The sequence below is a fragment of the Ischnura elegans genome, chromosome 8 (assembly GCF_921293095.1).
Source record: "Ischnura elegans chromosome 8, ioIscEleg1.1, whole genome shotgun sequence".
NCBI classification, from domain to species: domain Eukaryota; kingdom Metazoa; phylum Arthropoda; class Insecta; order Odonata; family Coenagrionidae; genus Ischnura; species Ischnura elegans.
In genome coordinates this window covers 82,253,125-82,279,643 of record NC_060253.1, presented here as the reverse complement: position 1 = coordinate 82,279,643, position 26,519 = coordinate 82,253,125, and the positions used below count along the sequence as shown (strand labels likewise).

General features: G+C 38.7%; 1 protein-coding gene across 2 annotated transcripts in view; it reads left to right on the top strand.

Moving 5' to 3' along the window:
* Positions 1–26,519, top strand: part of LOC124163886 (vasoactive intestinal polypeptide receptor 2-like) — a 116,024-nt gene that overhangs the window by 54,992 nt on the left and 34,513 nt on the right. The window contains exons 1-2 of one of the 2 annotated variants that reach the window (XM_046540995.1): positions 16,751–16,861; positions 19,057–19,359. In XM_046540995.1, coding sequence (XP_046396951.1) covers positions 19,063–19,359 — 297 coding nt within the window. In that variant the 5' untranslated portion in view covers positions 16,751–16,861; positions 19,057–19,062. Of the gene's footprint in view, positions 1–16,750; positions 16,862–19,056; positions 19,360–26,519 lie in introns of those variants that run through there. The other variant, XM_046540994.1, reaches the window with a different exon arrangement.

The window sequence follows — 26,519 nt, the reverse complement described above, 5'->3', positions numbered from 1 at the left end:
TACCTTTGTAATAAAGAAGAGAATTAGCACTCTGTTTTGATACATTAGCGAGATATCGTTCTCGAGTCATGATCATAACAGTCACCTTCGATGCGTAAACTTAACTCGCACGGAAAAGATGAGTATTGTGGTAGAATATGGAATGGAAACCCTACTAGATATTTGCACTGCCCGCATTGTTCCATAGTAATCATGGTGGCTTGAATTCAAGGGGCCGTGCCATCGTCCCTGCCCCGTCTGCATTCACATTGGATGATACTAAAATTGCTAGACTTTAAAGAGCAACATGCAAATCAAAATAACATGGAAGGGGCATTGATTTTGCTCATCGTCACTATATCATTTTGGGGAGGATATTGAGGTACTCCCCGACTCCCCGACTAACGAACGAGATACGTTCCGAAGACTTGGACGTAGATCAAACTAGTCGTAAGATAGGAATGATACATACGTACGCACAGGTATAAAATTATTTACAGGCCAAATTGTAGTCTAAATCGCTGCTGCGTCGAATGACGTAGATTCACTCTGTGAATTATCCGTACTTTCTTGGATATATTCTTCTCGTGTATTAAAAATTCTTCAATTTATCACATCATCGGGTTGGATGGTCCATGTTGGACGACGTCATGCTAAAATTCTTTCCTAGCGATACATCTGCGATACGGGTCTGACAGTAGAGTCGCAACTGAAGGGGAATCTTCGCTACTTCCGTCTTTACTTACTGGAAAGTTCCTTGGAGGAAATCGCAGCGCTAGGTGGATCGAAAGGATATAAAGACCGATTGACCAAGGTGGAGGTTTAAATCCACCTCCATAACAATGATATCAACAAGGTCAGACGTTTGAATAACTGTTCCGGTAGCCATTTAGGCCGCCACTACCTGTGTCACGAAAAATAATTATCATAAAAATGACACGTTTGCGTAACTTGTGTAATGTGATATTTGTGAGAAAAGGAAACTTATCAAATAAATGACTGTACTTGATTGGAACAACTAAACCTAAGGGAAAAAAATAACTGAAACATTACAAGATTAACGTGGCTTAATTTTTTAAATTTGGGTTATTGAAATTGTTATTGATATTGAAAGTAATTTACATCGATTTTATGGATTTTCCAGAATGATATTTGAAGGAGACGAATGACAATTGAGGCCATTATCGCCATTAGGGAAGGGTAGGAGAAGGAACGATGGAGTGAAACCCGGCGTCGGTCTGCGCATACTCTTTTCTATAGGCGTCTTATAAGCCGTCAGCTTAACGTCCCATAAGACGGACGTAGAGATGTACTTGATGTACCCTCCACAAAGGATTCAAGCAGGGATCGGGCAGTCCATTAAAAAATCTATTTCGCAGCTATGAACTGAACCCGGGCCCAAAAGTCTGGAATCCAACACTAGCCACCCCACACTTCATAGTAATCGACACTATTCACTTAAACACCGACCCAGGTTGCAAAAAATACATCAGGGCCATTATCTGGGCAATAATTCATCAGGTATTAATAGTCTTGAGACTGCTCTTAAAGAAAGGCGCCAATAGGACCAAATCTAAACGTCCCACCAGAAGACAGAGTGCTGTGCTTGAAGCGCCCTCCACAAAGTATTAAATTACACTACACCAACTCGATCCCTTTCGACTTTTCCAACTGTCATTAATTACAAATGTTTAAAGCATTACTAGTTAGCACAATATAGACAACTTCAAATAACTCTATAATAAGTAGTATTTAGCATAAATTTGTAGATATTTGACAAAATAATTTAGCGCCAACAACTTTCTCCACTGCTGCGCTTCGGCTCAACCATCAGAAATACTTACAGTACCTATGTATGAGATATTCCATGAAAGTGCTTATTACTCCAGACCGTCACATTGTTTTTCAGATTAGAAAACTAAAATATCTACAGTTAAAACATAAGGAAAGCGAGGAAGATATACATTATGGGCAAAAAACAAATATTGAACTCACTCAGTGATTCAACCCGAAGATTGGTTTGTATAGATGAGGGTAGAGCTCACCCCCGACTAAGCCACAGGCGTGTGAACATCACACATTCACGGTTGGGGGTCACTTTCTTTCCCCAGGCCATTTCGCACTTCGGGGATTTAATTTGGAGCTGTCCAAAGGCTTCACCATTTTACGCAACGGTCTTAAAGGTACAAGTACTTTAAGTTCAAAATAAAAATACTAAAAATGTAAAAATCATTAACATTATTTAAAAAAATTATAAACTAGCGAAACAATTTTTGCTACATTCCCAGATATTTTATATAATTCATCAAATATCTATTAAATCTGATCCCTTACAATAAAAAGTGACGTCGAAAATTCATTCCAGGCGAATAGCGCCATTTTAAAAATACCCGTAGTTTAGCTTGTTTTTTTACACATTCGGCAATGCCTTTGACCCTTTAAAGAGCGAACTAACTTACCAACTGATTTTTATTATTTTCAGGGATATCCAATTTGTTCTACAACTAATTGAGAGATATTACGAAAGAAAATCCGGCCAAAAAGTTTTAACTGCGTTTTCAAGCATGTTCCCAAAAGGGAACACACCACAAAAATTCGTTATTACTTGGAAAATAAACGTAGACTTGACCAAAAACTAAGTTTTACAACATAATATACATTGATATTTTTAATTTGATTGATTAAAATGAGCATTTGTCACTGGAATACGGGAAAATATCGAATAAAGCGCATGCTCACTACAGAGTTGATGAAAATAATCAATTTCAAAAATGAATAGTTCACATCCGATGTATACACAAGTCATGCGATTCACTTAAAAAAAATACTTCCATACTTTATTTACATTACAAAAGCTATAAAAGTAATAACAGATACGTAATATAATTTTCATGAATTTTTATAAATCCGTTCCCAAATGGAAACATAGACTATAAACGGCTAAGGGTATTTTTTTTATTTTAGGAGGCAATTTCCCTAAAAATCTGAAACATCGAATGTCATGTGCATACCGAATGGGTAGTGACCCATCGACAAGGTGGCCACTGACAGCCGAGTATGTCAGAGCAAATAATAATGCAACAGAGGAATTACCACTTGGTCCCTAGATATGGTGTCACTTAAGATTCTATCAATAATATTGAAAAATGCTGTTTTCAGGGTTATAATTGACATAAGCAAACTTATTGCCTCAAGTTACTCATAGCTATAAATATTTTCATGAATTAGCTTTTCATGGCTAGGCCTAAGATAATATTTCTCATGAGAAGTCGTGCGTACTTACCACAGTGCCAAAGCAAACGAAATAAAATGAGCATTTGAAGTCGATGGCGTTGCAAAAGAAACATCACAAGTACTCCAACACTAAATCTAGCGTGCAAGGCAGGAAATGCAGAATCAATTCCAAGCATAGAGCGTTCACCTTCAAGATTCGTCGCTATGTATCACCAGCAGCGTAGGTATATCGTTTGGAGAGCTTACCATGTGTTATCACTCAAAAACCATTCAAAAAAGTTTGCTAAAGTCGCCAATCGCGTCGCTGACGGGCAGAGAGATTCATATTTTCACGAATAAACTAGCTTTTAACTGAAATCAATGCCTGAGATGATGTTTTTCAACTATATAATAGCTTTTTAATGCTATCCCTCGCGTATGTAAACATAATATGGTATTTATTGAGAATAAATTGATCACTCTTCACTCACCGTCACGCTACGGACCTTTATGAAAACAAATTAAAAAGCGATTAAGCGGCAAAAATAATTACGTATCATCGCGAGGGATCGGAATTCCTTTATCTAAAATCCTTGGTCAAAGCAAACACGATTATTCGGAACGCGTTTTGGATATCAGAAGTATAGCACACGGTTACGTAGCGATCCTTTAGCAAACTAGCTGAGTTAAGCATGGACTGAGGAAAATAGTTCTTCTTCGACGATTTTATCATTTTACAGATCGTACAAAACAATCATTGAGAAGGGAAATAAAGCTCCACCTATCGGCCTTTTACATGCATAAAATTTCCTCTGTGTACCATCTCCGACCCACACGCCCGTGAACACTTGACCTGATAAAGTTTCCGAATGACCGGCGAAGAAAGAAAAACAAATACATGGGGTGGTTTATGGGTATTGGACTGCCTACGGAGAGCTATGTGCAAGTCAATACGACATGGAACTCGGTGATTCCGATATAAAATGTGTCGTAACTCCGAAAATCAATTGGAGAACGGCGCCATAAAGACAACGGGACATGTTCCTATTCCCTCTTCCAATGCAGCAGAATTATAAAGCATCTCAAAACAGACGTTCATTTATCATTCCTACTCAACATGGACGACTTTTTTGAACTCACATAAAATGTATTGTGAAGAACTTTTTCAGCTTCCATTAGCATCACATTTTTCATTATTTCATACCCTTGAGTCGTACTTCAACTGTGATGGCCTACTTGTACAATACAACTGCATTTAGCCTAGAAAAAAATTCTCTTCTCCGAAGCACAAGATCTTCTGGAGTTTATGTGAGACCTTTACCATCTCATAGAGTGTGTTCTCACATTTTTTATCGGATCAAAAACTGAAAAAAAAAATAAATGAAGCCTCACTCACGAAAATCATAAATTGAAAGGAAATAGGACCGTATATGACGAGGATTATTACAAATTCCTATAAGAGAGCATTCCAACTTTAAGATGCGATATAAAAAATGAAATAACTCAAAACAGTCTTCATATCAATGCACGTGAACAGTAAGTCTTTGGCGTATGCAAAATGCATGATTCATCAAAAAGCTAATTTAGGAGCAGTTCCTTTTACTCGATTTTTATTGAGACGGATTTTACTGAGATTTCTACTACATATATATAAATATTTCCCAAGATTATATGAAATAAGCTTTGGGACTACTTCTATTCAGCCGAACCAGAAATATTTTTAAATGCATTTCTTCTTATTTGACCAAATCTCTTTGAGATTTCTCACCCGCACTTCCCAAATTAATTTCTTAAAAAAAACTTATGAATCGTAAAAATACCTCTCTTCCTAATGCATGGCAAATTACAAAGCTTCTTGAAACTAAATATAAAAATAAATGAATACCCAAGTAAAAACATTAGAAGCTGACGAACCAAAACCATGCGTGTTAAATTTTACCACCAACACAACGCCTAATCCACTTGAATTTATGTGCAAATTCTTACCTTTATCCAAATGTTGCATTTAACCGAGAAAACAAATATATTTCACATAGAGTAACCGAACTGCTTAATTTCAATGCTGTACTTTACTTAAGTTACTGTACTTACGCAAGTTCAACCCAACGGTCAATTACTTCAAAATACGTTATTAAAAAAGTCAAAAGGATCTAACAAAAAACTGAAATTAATTCAGGTTCTTGGATTTATAAGTCTGATTTAAAATTATGATACCAAAAATCTGATTACGGATCCAAAAGAATGTTAAAATGACACTAAAATTCAAATCATTTAAATTTATTTCAACATAAATGGTTAGCAGTGGTGTTAAGATAAGAATTCTACCACTATCACTGCCAGCGATTCCGCGGATGATATCGCTGGTTACTGCAAACGCCAGCGGTTACTTCTTTACTCGAGCAAGTACGTCAATTTGCCCTGTTCGTAAAGCTTCTCAGTATCCGAAGCTCCACCAATGCACTCGCCCCGAATAAACACTCGAGGCACGGTGCGGGCACCTGTTCTCTTCGCCAGGTATTCTTGAATTTCGGAGCCATTCTGCATCTGGTCCAACTCGAACGAAGTGTATTTGCAACCCAGGGACGAGAAGAGATTCTTCGCCGAGACGCAAAATGGGCAGGTCGACTTGGAAAACAAAACTACCTTGTCGCCTTTGATCTTTTCCTCCACGAATTTTCCGACGTCCTCATCACCCATGAGTTGTTAGATATGGGCACTAATAGGTTTCACCACAAAAATATGCGATTGTACACTTTTTATGACAAGATTGAACAGCGTCTTATCAGAATTGATTGCACACAAGATAATTTGACAGTGATAAACAGCACCAAAGACAAATAAACAGTATCTTTTGTGTTTAGCAACCAAACATTGTTTGTTTTCTTAAGTTGCTATGACGCTACTAATAATAGTCCTGGATGGCGGCAAAATAGAATATCAACGCCAGCGAGTGAGAATTCTAGCTTTATTTTGCCAACGAGATGGAGTCAGTAAATGAAAATCCATGTACGCTTTTATGTAATGTAATATTTTTATTTATAAATAACAACTAATGCTACTGCCGAGAGCAGTAACAGTCCAAGCGATTAATTATCCAATGCCGTGCACGATATTTTCAGCATCTAATTTAATAGCCAATTCCGGTGAATTACATAACCTCCAAGGAAAATCTTTTCCCTTGCAGTTATAAAAAAACAATTACTAAATGGAAAGAGATATATATGAATTTGAATAGCTTCACTTCACTAAGATTATGTGCGTATAACACTTAAAGTGACATATTTTCACTCAGGGCCCCCGCGCACTGGCAACTTTTATAAAGCAACTATTTAGTTGCTTTGAGGAAGTCCCTATGACACACACGGCAGTTGCGGAAACTAAAAAGTCGCCCGTGCGCGGGGCCACAGTCAATGCCGTGTGTTTCATTTGAACTTCCACAAAGCAACTAAATAGTTGCTTTGTAAAAGTTGCCAGTGCGCGAGGGCCCTCACTCTTGTGGCTGAAAGTAATAGTTTGACATTTTATGCTCTACACTGTTCTTAATAATCAACACTTTTCGTCTTTTTCTACAATTTCTATCTCCTATCTTACCTCCCTCGATCTTGTACCTCAACAGCTCCGGTTTTGGATCTCCTTCTTGTTAGCCATAAATGAACTTCCTCATTTACATTCTCACATTGTCATTTACACTGATGTTCAAGTTCTCTTTGAACAAAATCACAACTAATTTCATTGAACGACGGAAACATTAGACCATGAGCATTTATGATCGACTGAAAATGTTGAAGGGGATATAATCATTCAACGACACGAGATATTTGGTACTTTAGGCAGAATGTTGTGACAATGATTAGCATTCCATAAAACGTAAGTAGCTCACATCAAATCTCTTCAAAAAATGGAAGGCTTGAGGTCACCATAATAATTACTGGAATTTGAAAAACTTCGCGACAAAGTGGAACATATTCAAACTGAAATTATTCTATCTTTCGCTCGAGACTAAATTCTAAATCAACATTGGTGTCCTCACACTGAGATTCTTGGTCAACTTGCGTTGCATTCTTTTCGCATAGATTGGAGTTTAATATTTCACTTCCACCGAGGGATTTTCACGCTTCAGTACTCGACCAAGATAGGCATTACGCATATATGAACTGCGCAGTGTAAAAGTTTTCTGGACAGAAAGTGAATACATTTTCCTGCAGAGAAAATTAATAAATACATATTATAAACGAGAAAAAAAATAAATAAAAAATAACTTATTGAATTTTACAGCGCACTGTATTTTTACGTGAAAAACTCAGCATGCCTAATACGCCTAAAATATTTCCAAGCAATTCAAAATGGATTCACCTCAATACATAGAAAAAAAGCAAACATTTTCTGAACAGAAAAGTATACATTTTCCTGCAGTGAAAATTAATGAATACATATTATAAACGAGACAAAAAATTAATAAAAAATAACTTATTGAATTTTACAGCGCACTGTATTTTTACGTGATAAACTCAGCATGCCTAATACACCTAAAAAGTTTCCAAGTAATTCAAAATAGATTCACCTCGATAAATGGACAACCCGCAGCAAGAGCAGCTAAAATATATTATATCACATACAGAGCAATGCATGAAAATATATAATCCCCTATTTCACATTTCTTAATTAATTTTTAGAATGAAATATATGCTATTTCCCGCTGATTTTTTTGTTATTTTTTCCTTTTCTTCTGAACTATTCCCTTTCAAACATTAATTGCATGGTTACTGAATTCATAAGCGATGGAACTATTTATATATTGAAAATATAAATTTATACAGATGGAATCTGTTCAAGTTTTCATAAGTCTAGCATGTTCCTTCAATATGCACTCGTCTATCATCTGTGGTCACTAACAGTAAGACATTCGAGTTAAACTGAAGAGAGAAAAATACCGCAATGAGGAAAAGAAAAAACTTGTAAGGCTCGTTTCATGAAAGGCAACGGATGGAGACCGTATCACTAGCCTATCGAGTAGCCTGACCCGGTCAACGCTCGGACTCCTAAAGTCGGTCAAAGGAGAAAAGGCGCAGAGAACTGATTAAAACCCTCGATTCCAATCAATCCCGCTTGTTTATCCAAGACTTCCCAAAGTTTTCCTCTGGACCCCATTTTATCGTCCTCCATTCAGAGCAATCTGCCCTTGTTTTGCACGTTACGATAAACATGTGATATACCCATTGACCGGCCGAATCCATTACTGAATGCATAATTAAGGAAATGAGGTCGTCAAACCATAGAATCAACGATATGAACTATCGAGAATTTCACCGACACCCAGCAATTATATAACATTATGAATTAGTTTCGGTCTTTTGATTTTTTAAATTATTTTTTCTTGCGATTAAATTGAACCGTAAAAAAAGCAAGCGAAAAAGTCAAAAAAAAACTAGAATATAGAACTGCACGCGCTTACAAAATAGAACACAAGATATTCGTTGATTCCGCAACCAATGCTGTTCGTCAAGCCATTTAGAGCGGGGAACACGAATTATTGAGTAAAGAGTTTACATTATTTGAACTGTCCCTGCTACGTGGCATCTACTCTACTTATGGCCGTTTTCTAAAGTTCTAAAGAAATTTCCCCTGAAGGCGCTCACTTTTTAAAAATGAAAACGGTGCGTCATTTCCCAAACACAACACGTTAGTTATGGGAAAACTTTAAATTATCTTCCTGAAATCATGTTGTCGTGCCATTTTTAAGGAAACTTGGTACAGTTTTAAGCGGATTTTCCAAAAAGGGAAAAGATATAAACATAAGACTGTAAATGAAAGTGGACAAAATTGACTCAATAACAAATAGTAGACGTTTAAATCATTAAATAGTTCCATCAGCTTCTTGCAATGAATTTAATTTTTTAATCTTAAGTTTTCAATATTCTAAGGGTGAATTATTTAATGCAAACAAACACGATCCCTCTGAGCCACATTACTTGTCGGAGGGTTCTGCATACATGCATACAATGGGGCAAATAACAAAATGATAGATTTAAAAAACCTTAAAAACAAGAATTTTACCGAAATCAAATAATTTACAATACTGCCAAATTATAATGTAACCAAAATTAAGTTTAAAGTCTGTTAGCCATTTATGCACGGAAAATAAAATTGTGAACCTGTACCTACAGTCAAACGTCAGGTTAAATGAAAACACAGTTACCTTAAATTTTAAATTGAACTCTTTTAAGTCATTCATAAATATTCATCTAAATGTTTTATCTCACTATTTAAACTGGAGTTTCTTTAATCTTTGATCTTTTGAGGCCTGTTGACGACTTCGCCGGAAAGGCCCTAAAGTAATCACTTCGCCCCTGGATTGCCTAAGCCGAAGGGTTTAAGAACTTGATGATTCCTACAAGATATTTTCGGCCTGTTTTTCCCCGATTCGCTGCGTGAAGCCTAAGAGCTATCGGCTAATTTCAGTCATCAACTGCACGCGCTTACAAAATAGAACATAAGATATTCGTTGATTCCGCTTTCGATTCGGTTCGTCAAGCCATCTCGAGCGGGGAATACGAATTATGGAGTAAAGAAGCAAGCGGTTCCACGAGCTTGATCGCAAAATACACACTGATATTATTAACATAAATAAACCTTAATCACTACTCTATTTGCCTCCTGACCCAAAAAAAAGGGTTACAACAAACGAAAGAGGATAATAACATCCCATCCACACAATTACGCACCCGTGCTCATTTTAGAAACTGGACAATCAACCCGGGGCTAAGATTTTCTTTAAGAGGTCGAGAGCCCGAATATTTTGTATTAAAGAGAACACATCATTCCCCCTTGACTGGTCTTTTTTTATTTTTTTGCGGCCCATGCGGAACTATTTTAACACTTGCGCTAATATCTTGAAACTTTTATTGTGTTTGGAGTACAACTGATTCAACATTTTCACGTATCTAAAAAATTAAAAATCCGAGAACATTTTTAAATTTCACATGAATTTACTTGCGATTTTTCATCCATATCTGCATAAAACTTAACGGAAATGAACGAATTTAGTTCCACCTATTATTTATTAAAGTTCTTAATTTTTCGCGGGATAAACGCATTCTCATATCTTCCCGCACGGAAAAATAAGGCTCATGATTCCTGTCAGACTTAGAAAAGCACACAGGTTCTAGGATGATGCTCTTTACGTCGCTCTGCAAGCTACTCTTTTGAAAGAGAGGTTTTAGATCCAAAGAAAATCATAACTATCAACCTGATTGCATTACAAAATGATCATGATCGGGATAAGTTATAATTAAGTAAAAATTTAAATTGCTCATCGAATTTCTGATGAACAATCATTGACACATGATATGATAAGTTTAAAAAAACAACTATTGAATAACCAAAGGTCAGAATCAAGACGAGCAAGGAGAAATATGACATGCTCGGCAATTTCCAATTCAATTTTTTTATCAACTCCATGCATTCTTCCATTTCTTTTTCCGGCTACCCAAATGAATTTCCAGAGTTACTAACCTTCTTAATTATTTCAAGATCACTTCGCCCAATTTTTAATTGCAATTATTAATCTTAAAAATGTAGTTTACTGGATTATACATGGTATAAGTAAGTTTATTGACTCAAGTTACCCGTAGCTATTAGTATTTTCATGAATTAGCTTTCCATGGCTAAGCCTAAAATAATAATATTTCTCATGAGAAGTCATGCGTTCTTACCATAGTGCCAACGCAAACGTAATTAAGTGAGCATTTTGTAGTCGATGGCGATGAAACATCACGAGTACTCCGACACTAAATCGGGCGTGCAAGGCAGGAAATGCAGAATCAATTCCAAAGATATAGCGTTCACCTTCAAGATTCGCAGCTATACATCACCAGCAGCGTACGTAAATTGGCAAGATAAGGAGAACTCAAAATGGCGGCGGAAGCTTTGACGGAGCCATCGCAATAACTCTCCGAACTCCGAGAATCAAACTCGCGTTCGGGTAGAGTTTTAATGCACCAAGTTTGGCTCAGCCTCCAAAGCTACGACGAATATTCCTCAGTTCCCTTAAAGAGACCCACTTGAAACAAAAACGTACCGGATTTCCAAGGGTAAAATACTAAAGATAGATATCTATAACGGTGGCAGCTAAACCGGCGCATAAACTTACACCACAATTACCAGCACCAGAATCTCACCAACGATAAGAGTGGATGGATGCTACAAATATAGCTCTTTCGGGCCTTCATCCGGGAAATTTTACGCCATTCTAAGTTATAAAGTAAACCAATAAGTAGTACACATGACTTAGGGAAATGTGTATTATGAGCTTATGTACCCGGAGAAGCCAATAATATATATGGTTTCAGACATATATCACAAAATAAAAACCGATTCACGCGAACAATTTCAAATTAATTTGATATTCTTTGCATTGATATATCTTGGAAAGCAAGAAAATTAGATTTTCATGGATTAACATGGGTGTCTGTAGATTCTGGAATTATTGATAAATGCATCGAGACGCTTTATAGCGATAGGTACCTAATTCAAATAAGAATGTTATCTTGTGCATCGATGATTCTTTCATCTGGGACTTTGTAGGAAACATGTTATTTTCCTTATTTACAATGGCTGTGTGCAATGATAGAGTGGGTAATTAGAAGGACGGCATAACTGAATATGATATGTACTTATAATGCAAACACCTCTATCTTGAGTTCTGGGCAGAACGAATGCCAAATTATTTCTCAGCCAGCGCTTCTGCAAATTTATTGCTATTAACAGGACTTGGAACTAAATTAAAACACATTTAAATAATTTAACCTACAAAAATATAGGAATGTTACAAAATTGAATTTTAATTTTCTGTAAAAATTCATCTTATTCTAAATGATTCATAGGAAGAATTTCTAAGTACTTTTAGTACATTTTACCACACCACGAACATCTATCCAAAATATTCAAATACGTCATCCATCACTTTCCACTGCTTGAAGGTAAATGATTGATTTCGCCTGTTTATCAATATTTTATAAACTTATTAGCCTTAAAGATGGCATACCTTCGTTGTTCGGGAGAAAAAGGAATCTCTAAACATATACATTTCCCAAAATAACTCTCTTCATCGTTTCCATCGGTCCAAGAAATATGTTACGGTTCTAAGATGATATTATTCTAGCATTTCTGATAGATATCTCTGGTTTTAACTACTCAAGCAATCCAAGCGTTGCGCGTAGCCTCCGAGTCTCCAGCGATTCATAGACTAATTCGTGGTACAGGTATGTGACGCACTCAGTTTGATCGTCGTAGATTCTAAGGTATCGCGCCTTTTCCCATTGTAATTTATTTAGTTTCCTCATAAAATATCTCCAGGCCGAGTCCCGTTTGCTGGTCGCGGCCGCATCCAATCGCAGCCAGACAAATGCAAAGTAGCACCTCTCATTCACTTAAACATATTTCCCATTCTTCTTATTAAACGCATCAAGTATCCATGCTACTTCAGGACTTTGCCACAAATATGCCTATAAATAAGAGTTCTCCACGATATGTTTGAAGTTACCTTAACTCTCACATATTTATTTCACTTTAAATTTTGCCTCTTAAAATATATGGATAAGAAAGGATTGTTTGTGCAATTTTTCTCATAGAACTTCGAATATTCAAGTATAATGGAGAGTAATTCCAACTATTTTGAAGAGTTTGAAAGAAAAAAAATTTACCACACATGGAAAACTTCACTGGTACCCAGGTTCTAATGCGTGTCCCATAATCATGGGAACCTCGAAGATCACGCCAAGGATGTCAAAATACAGGCAGTGGCGAAGGCCTTTAGAACACCAAACACTGAAAATTACCTTTTCTCTTCAGCCCGTCCATTCCAAAGTTAAAACAATTTGACACGACATATAATTCTGAAAAAAATAGCAATGAAAAAAAACTGATTATTTCAGCAGAAACTTTCTGGAAATTTTGGATAACACGAAGTTTTGAAATAATAAACTGTAATTTCCATTAAAATTCTATTTTAAACTCACACAACAAGTTAAACCATATTGTGGAATGTTCGTGCTCGCTGTCCTAGTGCAAGGGATGGGCTGTAGGTATATTACAGACAACTGAAGTTCAGTGGAAATTAGAAAGTTGATCAAGTTGAAATTGAATCATGAAGAAATGAAATATTTCAACTCGTGAATCAATATCCAGAACATTTTAATAGACTTCGAAAGCTAATTTTGAATGCTATCCCATGTTACCCTTCAGTGACAAAAACCTACGGAATATGTATATGTAAATTGTATTCCCGCGAATTTTGGAAAATACACGTTCTTTGGAGAAAATCCGAGTTCTAAAGGTTCGACCTCTCGCCACCAGAGACTGCTGCGGAGCATAAACTTGAGACGATTATCAGCGCCTTTCGACCGAAACGGCAAAATGCCGAACTAGAAAGAACGGGCGACCTAATTACTCGAAGGAGTACTCTGGCGGCTGATTTGCCCTCCCCATGGCACATTCATACATCGCGTGCAGACAAACGAAGATGAGGGATAGAATTGTCTCGCACGGACAGACGAAATAAAAAAAGAGCGCGGCTCGCAATTTATTTGTTCAGAGGGCGTGGGCGACTGGGGCGCCACATGACGCCGTGGCCGGAAACACCGACGCAAAACAAAGGAGGAGGAAGATTGTCCGCTCTTGAACCAAATGAAACATAGCTCCCGCTTGCCGTGTCATTTTTCAAACTCACTGTCCAAGGTTACATCATTTCTCATCCAATTTCTTGGGTAATGGCATCACCCAAGAACTGAAACATTCAACATAAATAATAGCATTCCTCCTGAAATCATGTTTTCAATTTCCAATTTTAGCATTTAAATTAAGCCACTCAAACTTGAGTTCAACACTACACAGCATTTCAGTTGGAATTTTCCAATTAAAATATTAAAATTATAATACTTCACTCAACATTGAGTACATGCCTTAATTTACACTTCGCTCCTTAACCTAATCGCATCCACATGATCCCGAGACAAAACTTAATTCGGCGAAGTCCACTACAATTCTACCAACCCCTACCTCCAATCCAGCTCTATCATTTCGATTCTAAGCCAACAAAAAAATAATTTACTTATTATCACGCCAACAAAAGCAGCGCCATATAGTTCATTGAATCAGGGTTTTGTGACAAGCCAACAACTAAACGAATCCCAGTAAACGAAACAACTATTATTCAGCTTCTATAAAATTACTAGCCAACTATTTTGTGTTCTGAATGCCATTTTCCACTTATAACAAAGTATCAAATTAAATTTTTCGGAAAAGACGTCATATTCAACTTAACATAAAATGTCACATTCCATTACATCTGGAACATTCGGAAAAACGCGACTTTCTCGAAATATGTGATCTTCTGAATAAATATCATCAATTATTGGTATTACATATTTCTAAATTCCTGTAAGGAGTGAATCCCTAAATGTAAGGCGCGAACCACAAAAAAACTATATACGTAAAGACGCACTAGCATACTTATCGTTTCTTTCGAATTCTTCCGAAAGCCTTCCATTCTTTATCTTACTTTTTTACTTTACGGATCAAATTATCGTGGTTTCAATGCATGTGTCAAATTCAATTCAACTGTCATTAAATCAAACAAAGTTGTATTTTACATTAAAACTAGTTGTAAAATCTGTAATGTTTATAATATTTGGGCAAAAACCATTAAAAATCGAAAAAATGGCATATATGCTAAAAGAAAGTAGGTATCTAAAAAGGTGTAAACAGGAACGAATATAAACAGGGCTGAGTTTTGATCAAATTCACAGAAAATTCAGTACTTAATACGTTAAATGCATCTAAATGATTCCCCCTCCGAGTACTTCATGGCGTTCATCAACATCTATATCTACATAATACCCCGCAAGCCGCCTAAAAGACGTGTGGCAGGGGGTGTTAGGACACCAGCCGTCTACGCATAAAAATTGAAAAAACCAGTAAACCATAACCAAGGTTCTTGTCAAGGGTAATAATATAATGATCCGTATGGTCTAGGAGGGATAAGAAATACCTTTAAACAGTACGAAAATTTCATATATATTTTGCCCCTTTAGGAAGTCCAACACGTCTTTGGGAGAAGCAAAATTGGATTTAACAAGGGTTGCATAAAAATCAAAGAAATGATCACCACATGAATTAAAGTACCAGGTCATGTAATTTCTGACTGCTCCATTTACGAGTTGAGAGATGAATAAATTTCCCACTATCGGCCAGCATCGACTTTCGACACGCTAACTCGCGTTTTCACATTGGGAGAAGTTTGACCTTAAATTCTCCATCTGAAGGTGAGGCCAATACAAGACAGTTCCAGTCTAAATCATCATCCTCATTAGAATTCTAACACTCTCTTACCATATTCATAGACATGCATTAGTAAACAATAATATGAATTCGCAATTTTATTTCTTCAATCATCGTCTGGATGTTCCGGAATAGAATCTTCGATGCTGACGATAAACCTAAACGAAACAAGTAAAATCCTTAACTATTTAAATTAACTCACTTTCTAATTCTACAAATTTTCCGACTAATAATGAAGTTCCATCCATCTAAAACGGATGGCCCGATCAAACGTCGTCTCACCCGGCCTCAAATTGAGGTTAGATTCTCACTAGCCTATTTTAAGGTCGCAGGATCGAAAACAGTCCGGTAAGGGTCCCTCTTAGCAGGCCACTGATGTAAGTGATCGCGAATCGCCAAATGGTAAATCTCCGCAATATAAATGTCATGATGCGCTGCTTCATGGAGTATAAGAATTAAAAAATGCGTGTGCAGTTTACTTAGAGTGATGAAAATAGTAGAAGGCAGGAAACAAACACCCTCTATGGTGTGGTGCTCATATGGGGATCCTTTTACGTACTGATGATTGGTCACCCCCTGCCTAACACCCAAGAGGTGACTCGCAGGATATTATGAATATGTAGATAGGGTTTTTGGGTGAAAACAGCACCCTTGATACATTGGAACACGGCCTATGCCTCTTGGTTGCCGTTGTTCCTGGATTGTCTGTTTACATTCACGATGGACAAGCTAACAGCCCCTTCGCAGGACTCTTAAGGGTGGTACGTAAAGACGCAGTGACGCGAACAACAAGATCCAAACAGTGATCAGTCATGACAGTTCACTTATAGCGGTTAACTACGCCAACTCATGTCAACACACGCGTCCTCTTAAATTCCATTCCCTTCATTACGCACCCCATCACGGGTGGGTGGAGAGGAGACTATAACACTCCATCAGTCGACCGACACGCCATCTGCCGAGACCGCAGACACTCCGCATCCTTCCCGCCCGTGGAATACGTCAGAATTCACGATGAGTTGGTCCCAAGAGATTGGGATGGGAGGTACACCCACCTCGAGCCCCGTGGGGTCTCGTAAGGGTCCCTCCCTGCCCCCCCCCCTAAAAAAAAACAATTCGGTTGCCTCGGTGGTTAACAGGCGCGCTAGTATCCCGAGTGGGTGTGTGTATATATATTTAAGGGGAGGTAGGTAAGGGATAGTGGTCAGTATTGGCTAGCAAACAACTGCCGTGCGAGATGCGACATGACTAGAGGGTCGAGGAAAGAGCGGGCGGTTCATTGCAACCAACAGCAGCAAGTAGTCGTCGGCACAGCGGTATATCCACCCCACAGGTAGGACTCTTAGGGGACACTTTAACACTGTTTCGTTAAAGCCTGAATCACAAGATATTTTTTCCATCGCTAATAGTGATAGCTCAATCAATATTTTTCTATTCCAAGTTAAAAGTGGCTTTTCAATCGCTGTAAGCGGTCGTGCGTTCTGATTGACTGAAAAATGGTCGCAACGATCACAGCGATGGTTTCGGCCAAGGGCATTGCATAGAGGAGGCCCAATTCCATCCGATGGAAGCCTGATTTCTGTTGCCACTTCGGTCGCATTTTAATCAGTTTTCCAATGTCCGCGGCGCGGTGATGAGTGCAATAAGATCCACTTTTTTCCAATATTTTGCAGTATTTTCTTTGTAATTGCGAGGAATAGCTTTGAAGAGTTATGAATTTGATAAGCGACATCGTCATGAATGTATATTTTGGTCGACAACCCTAATTATACCTACCATATTTACCCGTGAAACTCGGATCAATTTGTCCGTCAGCGACGCGAGTGGCGATTCCTGTAAACCCATTCAAATGCGCGGTGGGTGACAGCACATTTAGCGGCCGACTTGAGGATCCACTATTGTAATATTCGTGGTTTCAACGACGGAAAGAGGACGTGCCGAGAGATAGATAAGTGGATACCATTCCCATTGGAAAATTAGAATTGGAATAGAAAACGATCGCGTGAAATGATAATTTTTCCGCCATAATTGTAGCGAACCCTTGACCTATCGCTCGAAAGGGATGGAAAAAAATTACCGCGTGATTAAGGTATGAGTTTTTTCTGAGCATAAAAATCTGATTTAACGATGTCTTCCACTTAAGGTTACCAGTTTAACTATAGTCTGTATACCGTAGGGTGGCGTAGGGGCCCGCCAGCTACCCGAGTCGGTCCGCGAGCCGCGATCGCCGGGGGGAGGGAAGGACCGACCATAAAAACTCTATGATACCGACTCAGGCAGTTGGCGGGTCCGCGCGCCACCCTACGGTATACAGACTATAAACGTTATTCTGACTTTTCTTCACTTTAACTTTAAAATAGTCTCAAGATTAGGCAACGAACGGTTCACGTTATTGTTAACGCTTACTAAACATCATAAAACTGGCCCTTAACGGCAGAGAAAAAATATTTTAATTATAATATTGCCTTCATTTCACGCATATATAAGCCCTTCTCTTCCGATGAACTCTAATTTTTACAAACACAAAAATCTATCACGTTACTAACACTTTTGCGGTCCGAAATCGTAAATATTAATGGCTTTTGGGGAACTCGCATTAATATTTTCAAACAGCCAACGTTTCCTCACCTATGCCGGAGACCTCATCAGGAAAAATGACCGTATCGCCTTTATTGAGCATCAATTTATAGGTGGTGGATGCAGACTCAGTGTTTTCTGACTAGACGTCTCCCTTTCAAGAAAAAAAATTGGCCATTTTTAGTCACCCTTTCCTCTTTCTTTCCATGCCATTTTTGTGCCCGGATATATGCATTACGCATCACAATTTAGCGTTTTGATCCGACGCGAGTGTTCGCGTTTTGAAAAATACCGCTCTATGACTCGTCGCGAGTGTTTGTGATACAATTCGATATACAAAGACAGTAGTTGCAATTAATCTGTATAATTATGTATTAGACTACTGGTGGGAGTAAATTTCAATCCGCTGGCCTTCCCAACCAATTTTTCTCATGTAATTTTTCAAAACCAAAATTCATAATGTTTTTTTCTAAAGTGTACCTTTTTCGAATACTTTCTTCCTAATGCATTCTCAATAATTTTATTTTTCTTGTATATATAAATTCATGAGAGATATTCCTTTTGAATAATTCTGACTATGATATTTATAAGAATGGACATCAAACTGTTGAATACTTAACCCTACTAGCAAATACCATTGTTTTGGATTAATATGATACTATAAACATGAAAAATAGAAAATTTTCCATTTTAAAATTATTAGAAATATTAAATTTAGAAATTTCAAATCAGAAATAATTTCATTAGGAAAAATATTTTTAGAAAATTACAATGCTAGAAAAACTAAATTAGAAATTTTGACAATAAACCTCCTTTGGTGCATGTTGGTGATGGTTTAGCCCCTGCCAAACACCTCTGATGGTGGCTTGGAGGGGAAAATGTAGAAGTAGAAGGGTTAAGCTGTTATGAATAAGTCTCAAGACGTACCTCTCTTTGCGTCATATTTCACAGGTAGGCATGCTGTCGACACTAGCGCCGCCAGAGGACGGTGGAGGAGGCGGCGCCGGCCACGTGTCCAATGGCGACCAGCAAAGCGAGATCATTGAGGAGATGCGGCAACGCTGCGAGCAGACCATCGCCTCATCCGAAGCAGGAGGCGACCATCTTCTTTCGGATGTTTCCCCGTCGCCTTGGCCGGCCCTGTCTTCCTCGTGTCCGCCCGTGTGGGACGGCATACTCTGCTGGCCCAGGGCCCAAGCGGGCGAGACAGCCATCCTGCCCTGCCCAGACTACATCGTGGGCTTCGACGCCACGGTCAGTCACCTGGAAGGGTGCCCACAAAATATGTCAAATCACTATATTCAACAGGCGTAAAAAAGCGCTATCCCAAGCAATATTTCTTTCATAAAAAAAAATGATATGCCTTCATGGCATGAACGCATCCTTGGTCCTTCTAAGCCGAACGACTTGTCAGAAGGTTTCATATTGCTATTACATTGCAGAAAATAAGAAACACAGATATAGATATTGGAGCTATCCTTTGCTGTGACGGTGATATCTCAACGTAACATCAACACATTGAGGATATTGTTCTCGGTAAACCATTTTTATCCTTATTCTAATGGCTGTAACAAGGGGTTCAAAAATCTCAGAGCGAGAAGTCGTTCGTGACCGTATAGTGGGAGATACGGCACCAAAAAAAAACCTTCCCCAGCCTTGTGAGACCGATGGAAGAAAATATCACCTACGCTGAACTACATGGCCAAGCTCTATGGCTATTAATTGGATTCGCCCGATTGCATTTTTCACGAGCAATGAACAGAGATACACAGAATTATCGATTAAAATTAATGACACATAAAATTTGGACCTAAGGGAGCATTACGCACGGCAATAAGTATATTTTCTAAATCACGTAAGAGTATACCGCGAAACTTTGTGAAGATTCCTAACCTCCATGGGATGAGAACGAAAGACAATTGTAAATTTCCAAACAATTTTCACGTTGACCGACCCTGTTTCGACTCCTCAACACCTTAACAGTGGCACAAATGTTCGAAACCGGGTCGGTCATCATCAACATGTTGAAATTTAGTACTATCTTCCATTCTCATCCCTTTAAGTGTTCTAAGCTTTCCCAAATTAATTTCATGCTTAGTGAAATGAGAAAAAGTTATTAATTACACTTAAATTTAAAAATGCATGAGAAATTTTTCGACGTGGAACATCATCTGGTATAAGATTATCCGCAACCAGATGTTGACGTCCAACGTGGAAACTTAGGTAGTGCAGTGTTAAATTTATGTGGAATTATATATATCACGGTCAAAATAGACACTGGGCCTTGCATAAATTCCCAGCAAGCTGACAATTTACCGGAACGTTATGAATACCACTCTAATGAAATCCTGAAAAGTCCCCATCGATCCCGTAGGTGTATAAAACTTTATTCAATGTCAAAGGTTACAAAAATGGGTTTTTTTGATTTTTTTGGCCAAACGCTTAGTTTTACGATAAAAATTCACAGACCCAAAAAGTAGATCAGAAAATTTTCTACAAAATTGTCGTACTTTTTTCTCTAAAGGCCGCTATACACGGCGAATGATTTCATTCGCATGATCATTCAGCATGATCATGAGCATGATCATTCACCGTGTACAACGGAACAATTCGCGAATGTACCTTCATGCGCATGATCATTCAGTGAAAATTGGAACATGTTCTATTTTGCTCGCATGATCCTGTGAGTGATTACGTGATCATTCAGCATGATCATTCGCATGATCATTCACCGTGTTTAGCGGCCTTAAGATTTGCCATTTCTGAGAAAAAGCCATTCGAAAGTTAGCATGAGGTGTGCAATAATGTTCGGAGAGGGCAAAAATATAGTCACGCATATTACGGAGAATCCCGCTCCAGCTAACTTTCGAATGGCTTTTTCTCAGAAATGGTAAATCTTAGAGAAAAGAGTGGTGACAATTTTATGGAAAATTTCCTGATCTACAATTTTGGTCCCAAAATTTTTATCGCAAAACAAACCGTTTGGCCAAAAAATCCAAAAACCCATGTATGTGCACATACGGGAATGATGGGGACTTTTCAGAATTTCATTAGAACGGTATTTCTAACGTTCCTGTAAAATTTTCAGCTTGTAGGGAACCTATGTAAGGGTACCCATATTTTTTTAAACTAATTTGACCGGGCAAATAAAGTTTCCTTTATTTCGATTAATCAATTCCATGAAGTCACGGCCGAAACAACGAATTTTTCCAGGCTACCTATTTTTTTAAATCCGCTTCTCCGAGTCGCCCGAGTACAAGAAGAAAAGTTTTCAAATTAAAAGTAATTCGTCAAAACATTTCATCCCTCCTTGGCAGTATGAAATGAAGACGCAGATCGTTACACGTACAAATAGAGAGCGCTATTGATCATTTAAGATTGCCTTCGAAAAATGCTCCCGAGGTAAATGATGCGTGACAAATGCATTACACGGTCGATTACAAACGCTGGGTTCCGCCCCGGAGACGAGACGTCAAGGCAATACATTACACTGGGTAGGTGCGTATATTCTTTTCACGAGAGCCAACACAATCGCTCTAATGGGAACCGCGACACACCCAAAGCCGCCTATCACGTCACGAGGAACTGCGGAAGGAAATATGAAACGCTAGGAAAAGGAATAATACTTACTAATTTCTTAACGATGCGACACTAATAATAGGGTAGTTTCCTTCATCAAGGAAAACGAAAGGCATTGATTGCGATTCGTTATCCACCATTAGTGTAATCATAATATACAAATTATTTAGTTTTAGAAATACCGGTTTAGACGAATGGCAAGGGTCAATTTTATCCTCATTTGAAAAAGGCCAGATTGGCGCCCATGCGATGCCACTCCACGTGACGTCACAGGGACCTAGTTTCAATACGAGTAGATAGGAGTTTTACATAATCTGAGGTTACCAATGCATGCATGAGGCACAGAGCTCAGGGAAACATCTCTTAATAATCACCTATTAAAACTGGCTAAGGTCGAAAAGTTTTCTTCGTCTGATAAGGTATTAATAATCCTTTTTTAAGCCAAGCGCTACCTACTAGCAGGGTACTCTGCTACCTGCCAGCAGCCTGCGTCGTATCAGCGCCCAAAGCCTCGCCCCAAGGTCACCTCGCACCTCGACAGCTGGAACCAGAATGACGTCACACGGACTTTTCCCATCATTCATACTTACCCTTCGCGCTTTCGCGCGCTTGAAAATTTTCACTTTTCATTTAATCGCGAAAAATAGATATCGTCATTTAAAAATCTAAAAGCGTGAAATACGTACTCCAGGAGTAATAATCTTTCGATTTAGGTAATGAAAAAATAATAGGAAACCACCCAATTGTCTCAAAACATAATTTTTATATGATTTCACTTGAATTTGTGACCTCCACCATTAACTAGAAAAACAAGGCAGACACGTGTACATTTTTGCACCCCAGCATATCTGTAAAAATACTAAATCTTGAATCATATGATCGTTTTATCCGTCCTTCGGAGTGATACCTCCAGCGATATGTTTCCAGGGACCAATAGAGTGATCCCTCAACCCATCATTTTCTGAATCACTCAATCATTGCATTTTTTACGCATATTGTTTTGCATCGCTTTCTTTTTTTTAATGACTCCGAAAAAATTACCCGTATGGAATTTTTTTCGAAATTCAGCGTATTAAAACTAGTGGTACCCACTTTGTAGTGATGAAATGACACCAAAAGTTAACACTGTTATTAAACGGTTTGTTATTGTTGATTTCCATCATATTTCCCAAGACTTAACCCATTATAACCCAATGTTGCTTCTAAGCAACATCAAAAATGTATACATTTTCAGCTCTTTTTAGGGTATATCTAAACTACGCATTATTCTGTGGTGTAAATTTTTATGACGAAATGTTTAGCTGCCAAGATAATTATGATTGAGTGCAAAATTTTCAAGTTTTCAAAATAAAAAGTCGTGAAATTTGATTTCTCTCAGAAGCAACTCTGGGTTAGAAAGGGTTAATTGTAGTATTTGTGACCGATACGATACAAAATGGCGGACCCTGTTGTTCGTCCAATTTTGAGTTTAAGTAGGATAATAAAAAAGGGTCTCCGAGTTACCTCGGGATATTTTCCACAGATATACAACAAATCCTGCAGTGTGACTTGAAGAGATGATCTGCGACCGCCTCTGACGTCGAAATTAAGATCGATGTTTTGACCTTAGCCAGAAATTTGCTTTGAGTGGAGTTAGGGTGGTCTGCGGGTTGCCCATACGGATATTTTTTCGTCAATTGGCAGACATTGGATATCAATAAGTATCGTGAAATCAGCCATATATATTTCGTGTGCATAATCATGAAAGTTAAATCCGCGGCTGGTTATTGGCAGGCGTGATGAAATGTAACCATGTCTATCGAAAACTGGAGCGCCAGAAGATAGGTTCCGCTGGCCTAGTAGTCTCCTCAGCAAATGTACAGCGGGTAGTCGCAACAAGGGAAAGAATTTCGGGTGGACGTGGGATGTTAGGGACCCAGTAGTCCCCCCTGGCTACATGCCGGCCCGGTGCGAAACTCAAAAAATATTTTTACAATGAAGGTCACACTTCTACCACTACATTTCCATATGATTTCCCTTAATATTAAGGCACTTATTTAATCGAACAACAAGCTTTTTCCAGCCTTTATATCAACTCACCAACCTGTCTGTTTGTCTGGTACAAATCTTGTAACTCAAATTTGACTCACTTCCTGTGAAGCAAAAACGCTGAAATTTTGCACACTTCTTCATTTCCGATGACAATACATGAAAATATAACTTTTACTCTCCAACCCCCCTTTAACCACCCCCCAGTCAACCTATAGCCCCCCAAAACATGTTTTTGATCTAAGAAGTTCCAAATGGTCGATTTTCGTGTTTTGCGACCACAGTAAAAGTTATCCACTTTAGGCATATCCACATAGTAGGCATTTAAAAGCATAGGGGTGGCATTTTGAAACATAGGGGGCTTACCATTCACTGAAAATTTAATAAATATAGTGACTTTTTTAATACGTCACGTTTGGTTTTTCGGGGTCACTGAGTTTTTTTGCTTTGTGTCATATATAAACGTTGCTCATCCCCTGTAATCTGAATATAAAGGCTGGTTTTTAAAAAAAAATTTTTTATAAGAGCTTATTTATATTGTCTTCATAGGAAATTGCTGCCTGAGAAAATCACGAAAATCGTTTTTAGGGAAAGGACAGTCGTTGGAAGTCAATTTTTTGCCTCGTGGTGACACAATAAATGCCATGAGATAATGTGCGCAGGGGCGCAGCTAAGAATTAAGGCTGGGGGGGGGGGTTTAGGCGCAACTAATACTTATGGGTTGGGGGTATTGCATACCCGCCTGGGAAAGAGGGATTTGCGGGGGCCCTCCTCCAGAAGAATTTTAAGATTGATGGTTCAAAATGGCGAGTTTTACGGCTTTCTGAGGGATATTTGATTAATCCTAACACTATTCTATAAGTAATTTTCATCCAATTAAGTAAAATGAATTAAACTTAAACATTTCTCTGAGCTCTGGGGGGGGGGGGTTATCCCCCATAACCCACCCCCTCGCTGCGCCACTGATTGTGCGACCTTAAACAAATTGCGCCGTGCAATTCAGGGCAAAAGACGAGAAATGCTGAGAAAATGGATCGTTTTGCTGCGTGACTATGCCCGTCCACATGCAGCCATTCGAACTCAAGATCTAATCGTATCATTTGGTTGGGAACAATTTGATAACCCTACACACAGCCTCAACCTAGTCACTACTACGTTTTTTTATCTGAAGAAACACAATAATGTCAGCGCCACAACGACGATGAAAGCGAAGAAACAACGGTTTTTCAGTGACCGTCAACTCAAGTGGCAATTTTCCAAGACGACCGTATACGAAAGCTGGATCGACGTGAAAAGTGCCTTAAATAATAACGGAAACTACGTGGAAAAGTAGTGACTACCATGATCCCCTAATGGGGACCCGGTACTTTAAACTACATAGCAGCGCTACCTGTGACCAATGTATAGAAACCTTCGCGTCTTCCAACAGGATGTCGTTAGTGAAAGGAGACATGAAGTGATCACGTGCATGCATTGACATGTGCACACGAGCTCGTTCCCGCTCAGAAGTCTCCGTTTTTTGGTCGTAGAGGGAAAAGGTGACTTTTGACAGCATAAAAGACGTTGTTGGCTGTGGCTATTCTCCAACTGGGTCGATTTTTCTTCATTCCTGGTTAGTATACAATAGTATAATCGACGTTTTGTTTTTCCAATGTTCGTCACTTGGGAACAATGGACACAAACACCACGAGCCCCATCTGGGGCTCACGGTTGACATCGTGGTCGTGAGATTCAAAATACGTGTTTTCCTAACTATTGGGATGCAGACGGACACAAATAAAGTTAAAAAAAATATAAAAAACAAATTTGGCAGTTAATGGGTTAAGGCGTGGGCGTATGCGTGAAAAATAAAATTGTTACAAAAAGTTGACTGGTTATTTTTTAAACTTAAAAACGGTACTTACATTAAAAACCGCGGTTCGTATTCTTCGCACGATCGGAGACTGAGACGGATAGGGTTGAAGGAGTACTTTGGGTGGCACTTCGAGAGCCTCCACAGCCATACGCATCACGACGACCCCGTCAATTCACAAGCGTCGCTCGCCCATTGGATGATCCGCAAGAGGACACCTCCTCAATACGCCTATATTAATTAATTGACGCCTCGGTTCGCTGCTGAGGATGACAGACAGGGAGCACCACCAAGGTCAAGGACAGGAACCTCCGCATCCAAAGCGCGACCTTGGAGGGCATTCTGTCACCTTAGTGCGTGTGGTTACCATGAAAATAAACCGGCGATCGAGTAGGAGTAATGGTTGGAGCCAGTGGCGCAGCGAGGGGGGGTTTTTGGGTTAAACCCCCTCCCCACCCCAGAGCTCAGAGAAATTTTTAAGTTTAAACTGTTTTACTTATTTGGATCATTATTACTTATAGAATAGTATTAGCATCAATCAAATATCCCTCAGAAGGCCGTAGAACTCGCCATTTTGAACCATTTATCTTATAATTTTTTTAAAGGAGGACCGCCGCACCTCCCACTTACTCTGGCGGGTATGCAATACCCCCACACCCCCAAAGTATTATTAGTTGCCCCTAAAACCCCCCCTAACCTTAATTCTTCGCTGCGCCCCTGGCTGGAGCGTTAGCCTCCCTACTGAAGCTTTCCAAGCCTTCTTCATTCTTCATTCCGACCAACCTATATTTGTGCATAGCCGTAAAACAATTGGCTAATTAGTACAAGCCTTTAATGCTGGTCGGACGATTAGTGGTGAGGCTCCTTGCTAAGCTAAGACGGGAGCTTTGGTTACATCAGGTGATGTTGCCAAGCACTTCATAAAATTCATTCATTCCGTCAGAAAACGATGGTA